Source organism: Merops nubicus, unplaced genomic scaffold (assembly GCF_000691845.1).
Source record: "Merops nubicus isolate BGI_N331 unplaced genomic scaffold, ASM69184v1 scaffold19686, whole genome shotgun sequence".
Classification (NCBI taxonomy): domain Eukaryota; kingdom Metazoa; phylum Chordata; class Aves; order Coraciiformes; family Meropidae; genus Merops; species Merops nubicus.
This window is the reverse complement of record NW_008615819.1, coordinates 1-6,409: the sequence shown is the minus strand read 5'-3', so window position 1 is coordinate 6,409 and position 6,409 is coordinate 1. Positions and strand designations below refer to the sequence as shown.

The 6,409-nt window shown below is 42.8% G+C and overlaps 1 protein-coding gene across 1 annotated transcript; it reads left to right on the top strand.

The window, feature by feature from the left end:
• The first annotated feature begins 553 nt into the window (after window positions 1-553).
• Window positions 554-5,384, top strand: LOC103775216 (OX-2 membrane glycoprotein-like). Its single transcript, XM_008942659.1, has 4 exons — window positions 554-632; window positions 1,428-1,754; window positions 2,129-2,395; window positions 5,275-5,384. Exons 1-4 carry the CDS (start codon window positions 575-577, stop codon window positions 5,382-5,384), a joined length of 762 nt encoding a protein of 253 aa, XP_008940907.1. The 5' UTR covers window positions 554-574.
• The last annotated feature ends 1,025 nt before the right edge of the window (window positions 5,385-6,409 follow it).

The following is a 6,409-nucleotide window of genomic DNA, read 5'->3' as shown; positions in this document are numbered from 1 at the left end:
ACCCTGGCCCTGCCGAGCCGGGACAACGACACCGGCTTCGGTTCCTGGAAGGTTTACAGTCATATGGTACCAGTATTAACTGACTGGGGGAACAGGAAGTGGGCCAAAAGCTGTTCTATAGGGAAAGCAGCAACACAACCTTATTTTTTGCCCCTTTACCACTTTGGAAATATATTTGTATGCAGCAGGTGCAGTATGCCCCAAAAGTTCCCCATTTCAAGGGGCAGATGGGGAGTCCTGAAGTCCTCAGGGAAATTGCTTTCAATTTAACCTTTGGTATCACAAGCTAGCCCTGCTTCTCCCCCAGTGCCTTAGCTAGTCCTGGACTACACAAACATCACGCTTTTCTAACTTCAGTTGTGCAGAGTTTTCCCCCTCTTTGACCAGAGCGTTCTGTGTTGTATAATGAGATCTGCCAAAACTTATCTGCCCCCAGATCGATGTTTTTCTCACATGACAAAGCTACCGTTAACGTTTACATCCTGGAGATGTGATATCGCCAGAAGATGATCTGTCATTGAATCATCCATCTCTCTTTATTTTTCTTCAGGTGAAGCATATTTCCCCTTCCAAAATGACTTTCCGGTCTCTGGTTTTGTATCTGGCTTGTGTTGGACTTGGAAGGACAAAGGGTAAGTTGAATTTCATGAATTCTGCCTGAAAATGATTGGGGAACTGGTTTGTGATTCCTGAGGCTTCAACAGTCAGCCTAAGAGGCAAAAATAAGTGAAATACAGATTGCTGGTGCCATTTGACATATGTTGGATAGCTGATACATAGACATGGAGCTGGCAGATGTGACACAAGACCTCCTGGATTGACAAATCCCCCTGGATTTTGGAGATGAGCAGGACATGCAGCATCTCATATCTACAGTGACACTGGACATGGTTGTTCACCTGAGTTCACAACTTCTTATAGCAGACCTTCCACTCGGGAACAAATCTCACTTGCTTTCCCTCCCTCTCAAATGCCCTGCAACCTCTGAAGCTACATAGTCCAGAAATTCTCTTTAGCCTCTTTTACTGGTCAGTTCTCTGAGAATGGCCTGGTGTGCACTTCCCTTGTGCATCCAGTCTTCCTCTAGCTTTTAGGAAACAAAAACTGAATCTTTGCTGAGAATGGGAAGCCATGATATGATTTAATGAAAGTGGAAAGCCTCCAGGGATGGGTACAGAAATAGGCTATGTCTTTTTCTTTTAAACAGTGTAGAAGCAAGCTAGAGCCTTGGTCAATGTATACCGACATAACTTCATTGATTTCTAGGAGGATCCTGGAGAAGGACTTCTTGGGGGGGGGGGAGAACTATAGAAACAATAAGTAATTGATGGAATTGTTGTGTCTGTGGTAAGCCAGGCCTTAGAATCGCCAATAGTCTTTGGAATAGGTGTGCTGTCTCCTCATTTCACTCTTTCATGTGCTTGCAGTGGTTCCGCAGGCTGAACACAGAAGTGTGAAGGCTGGCAACAGTGTGACTCTCGGCTGTACCCTGACAACACCCGTGGAAGTTCTGCAAGTGACCTGGCAAAAGGACTCTGGAAAGTCACATGATAATATAGCTACCTACAGTACCATAAAAGGATTAAAGATTCATGAGCCTTATCAAGACCGAATGAATTTCACGAGTCTGGTACTCAATGACACGAGCATCACTTTTTGGAACACTAGAATAGATGATGCAGGGTGTTACACGTGTCTCTTCAATACCTACCCTTTTGGCTCCGTGTCGGGACGTACCTGCCTGAGTGTCTTTGGTGAGGTTCTTTGCAGGGATATATCTCTAGTGGAAAAAGAGGTGTTTTCTCACTCATAGCATTTCCTTGAGTGGACTCAAGAACTGAGTCCAGGGACCAAGAAAAGGTTTTACTTTAACAGGTTATTTGAAAACCTGGGTTTTCAGGTTGAGTGAAACCTTTGGGGTGTATAACTTTAGCATAAGAGAGAGAATATGAAATTGTGGGAGGGGTTGGAGGGAGGGGTCAGACCCAAGCCTTCTTGTATTCTTATGCCATGGGGCTCAATGTGAATCCAGTAAGCTTTGCTCTGATTGCTAATGGTTAAAATGCTATTACTGCTTATGACCAAATGCCCATTGTGGTGATGGATTGTCTCATTTGTGTGTTGGAAGGTCTCAACGCATCTGTCCATTACAACGTTTCTGAAGGTCATCTGATAGCCATCTGTAATGCTGTTGGCTTCCCAGAGCCCACCATCACCTGGAACAACTTGTTCAATTCTACTCCTACACAGGAGTTGGTCAAGCACACCAATGGGATGGTGTCTGTCACCAGTAAACTGGAAATCTACAATACTCGGAGCATTGGTGTTCAGGACTTGACTTGCAAAGTAAGCAACACGAATGAAAAAATGGAATTGCCAGTGAAAGTGAAAGGAGGTAAGTGACTGATACAATCTATTGGATAGCATTCTCTTGGCCTCCATGTTTGGCATAGCATGCTTGGATAGGATTCTGCTGGGAAGAGGAGGGAGTGAAATGTGTATGTACCAAATGAAAAGAAAGGAAATCCTACTTTATATTCATTGCTATCTTTGAGACAATAACATACTGAGGCCCTCTCCAAGAGGGGAAAAAAGGCAAATTAGTCAGTGCCGTGGTTTAGGGTCAGGGCTGCCTCCAGAACTGTAGCAGACGCTCTCTGTTAACCCTCTCCCCCACCCTCAAAAGGGCAAGAGAAAGGGAATAAGGGAGAGCAACTTACAGATTCAAAATGAGAACTACAACAGCTTTAATGAAAATAATAAAATGGAATATATACAAAACCAATATTGAACCCAACCTCCCTTGATGGCACCTGTGTCACCATCACCACTGATGCTGTGGAGCAGGCCCTGGGGAAGTCCCAGACTGGACTGAGCAGCAGACAGGAATCAGATTCAGGAGGTGGTTTCAGGAGCTGGATTCAGGAACACATGGATCAGGTTCGAAGGTAGAATGGTTGGAGTCCTCCTCAGAGCCTGGCCCTTGGCGTCGCCCCACGGGTGAATCTGCGGGTCAGTTATTCTGTCCACTCCTCCCCGCAGGTGCGGGGTGCTCTCTGCCCCCCTCCGTGTGGGATCCAGGCTCAGCAGTGGCCTTGGTCTGCACACCAACCCCTGGCAGTAACTCTAAACATGAAGTCTTATCACTGCTAAAGCCAGATAGTTTATGAAAACGCTGCTAACTCAGACAGAGCAGTTAATTAGAAGTTAGGGAGCTATGGGTTTTGGAGGCACCATACGTTTTGCAGCAAGTTGAACTTCCATTTTCATAGGCCTTCAAAGTTTCTTTGGCAGTCCAAAGATAGATACAAATACTTGTCACCTGGTATCTATCTAGATGAAGTAAAAACTGTGGGTTGTATAATGAACAATGAATTGGAAATTTTGAAATTAATAACAAACTACCTCTGAAAAACAATGAACCAAATGTTTCAGTTAAACTTTCCACGACTTTTGCTGTCATTAACCTCTGTATTATTGAAACATATATAGGAGGGCCATGAAGATGACCAGAGGGCTGGAACACCTCTCCTATGAGTACAGGCTGAGAGAGCTGGGGTTGTTAAGCCTGGAGAAGAGAAGGCTCTGGGGAGACCTTATTGCAGCCTTACAGTATGTGAAGGGAGCCTACAAAAAAGCTGGGGAGGAGCTTTTTACAAGGGCTTATCATGGTAGGATGAGAGGTAAAGTTTTCAAACTGAAAGAAGGTAGATATAAGGAAGAAAGATTTTACAATGAGGGTGGTGAGACACTGGAACAGGTTACCCAGGAAATTTGTGGATGCCTGCTCTGTGGAAGAGTTGAAGGCCAGGTTTTATGAGGCTTTGAGCAACCTGATCTAGTGGGAGTCATCCCTGCCTGTGGCAGCGGGATGGTAACTAGATGATCTTTAGGGTCTCTTCCAAGCCATTCTGTGATTTCCGTGTTGTAGTCTCTCTGCCGTTTTTGCGAAGATGCGTATGCAGCGCGGTAGGGCTGAGGGAGGAACGGTCATTTCAGGCAGATGGGCAGGTGATGAGTGGAAGGTACTTACATTGGACTTATGGGGAAATCTTGACTGCATCAATGTAACCTCTGAATACCTTATAGTGATGATTTATTTCTTCTTCCAGTGTTCTATTCTGCTGGAAAGACTTTCGCTCCATTTCTGTAGATGAGAAATAGAAACATTAAAAGCTGATTTGTCACTCTCAGTTCACACAGGAGCATTGACTTAAGTCATTTAAAACTTGTGTGTCTCCAAATCCAGAGCCTTAAAAGGAAGTCCACTTGGAAGTTAGGAAGACAGGAAAAGCATCCTGAGGTTGTGTGTTGATTCCCAAGTTATAGGCTTGACAAGTGATTGTTGTAGGAATATTAGTGAAGAGCAAGATTTGACTTTCAATATTATCTCTCTAAAACTTCAAAAGCAAATTGGTCCTTAATTCTGAGTGACACTAATTGAAAAAGCATAACAATTCTTTTTGTACTCTCTGAAATGCAATATTTGGTCATTTTGGACTTCTAAAAAGGAAGTGGGTGTCTCAAAAGCCAGAAACTAAGACTGTTGTTATTCCTTGCTGGAGAGTGAAAAGTCAGCTAATAGCTTGTTTTAACAATTTCAGAGAAAGATAAAATCAATTTGATAGTTCAGCCTAGCTTTGTTAAAAGACAGTATATTTTTGGCTTAATTAAAATAAATTTTAATTCAGAAAGCTTTCTAGCTAACATCAGTGAGCACTGAGATGACTCTCTGTATTATTTTCGTTAATAGCAGTCTAATGAAGTAGGAAAACAGGGTGGGATATTTATACTCGAATGTCGAGTAGACCTACTAGAAAGCACCAAAACATAGTCTGTCTTCTCTTCTGAAAGTTTATTTAGCCTTTGCAGCAGTGGTGAATGTTTAACAGGAAAAGGAATTACTTTATTTTACAAACAAACCCCTCAAATTCCGAATGAACAAAAGACCTCTTCAGAAAGTATCAGGACTTCTGTGAAGGTGTGTATGCATGCCAGCTACCGTATCAGGTATGGAATGAAGGTTCTCTTTGCCATGGTTGAACATGAGCACATCTTTTCTTTACAAAACACTTTCTGTAGGCAGTTAGGTTTGTCTTTGAAGATAAACACGTTCACACTCTCTTTTGAGCAATTGATACTTTCATGTAGCTTAGCAATAACTTTCACAATCTCAATGAGGAACCATTGTCATTAATCAGACATCCTCTTGGCTCCTTTTAATCTTTTTCCTATATAAACTAGCTTAGTATTTTTGTTGTTTTGTTTTCACAGAAGAGGGATCCTCGTTGCTTTGGCTGGTGATTACTGTGGGGATTTTAATTGTCTTAGTTCTCACTCTGATCATGGTGTGCTGGAAGAAGAGGCTATGCAGGAGGAGCTGAAGTGGTGAGTCACTGATGCCTGGAAACCAGCAGTTTTAGTAGAGCCCATAATAATGTCTGTTCATCTACAGAGAAGAATGAGACTTTGAGATACCATTAAGAAGTATGAGATTGTCATATTGGATAAGTAAACTTTATAATAATCTGTTTATTAGAGGTTGCCTCAGTTGCATGTAATTTTAAGAGCTGTTTTCCCACTGCTACTCCTGAGGGACACTACAAGACTACAGTTTGTGAGGGGAGGATTCAGGCAAAGCAGGACATGCTGCTCATGGTTTGCTTTCAGGCAGAATTTTCAGCAGAGTTAATTCACTGCTCATTCTTGTTTTCATGGAGGATCACAAAAGTGTCGAGCGTTAAGTATGCGCAGAGAATTTTTGGAGGAAGAGGTATGTTGGAGAGAAATATGCTCAGGCAGAGTGACAGCCCTTCCCTTGAGGGCACTTCTTCTGGTCACAGCACCCTCTTTGTAGTTTTAAAACAGTGCAGTATGAAGAAGTACACTGAAACCTGGCATATGAGTGCTTCCTAATGATGAATTAAGCATAAACTTCAGTCAGTGAAATGTCAATCTATGTGTGATGACCTGATGATGGATCAACTCAACTCTCTAGTCTTTATTACTAACAGAATGAAAGGAAAACAACAGAGGAAAGGGGGAGGTCTTAAGACTTCTGCAATCACAGAAATTTAATTGCTCATCAGTAGTTTCACTCTTCCTTAATTGGATAACAGTGCTGTGTCTAGCTTTAGATTCTACTAATGTTTAGAAACACAAGCATGATTTACAGAATTACAGAACAGTAGGGGCTGGAAGGGACCTCTGGAGATTACATAGTCCAATTCCCCTGCCAGAGCAGGTTCACCTGGAGCAGGTTGCACAGGAATGCATCCAGGTGGGTTTTGAAAGTCTCCAGAGAGGGACACTCCACAGCCTCTCTGGGCATCCTGTTCAGTGCTCTGTCACCCACACAGTACAGAAGTCTTTCCATACGTTTAGGTGGAACTTCTTGTGTTCTAATTTG

Excerpts from the sequence above, each read along its gene's own strand:
- LOC103775216 (XM_008942659.1), top strand. The coding sequence starts at position 575 with ATGACTTTCCGGTCTCTGGTTTTGTATCTGGCTTGTGTTGGACTTGGA. Across the intron at positions 633-1,427 it reads TGGACTTGGAAGGACAAAGG|TGGTTCCGCAGGCTGAACAC; the intron begins GTAAGTTGAATT and ends ATGTGCTTGCAG. Across the intron at positions 2,396-5,274 it reads GCCAGTGAAAGTGAAAGGAG|AAGAGGGATCCTCGTTGCTT; the intron begins GTAAGTGACTGA and ends TTGTTTTCACAG.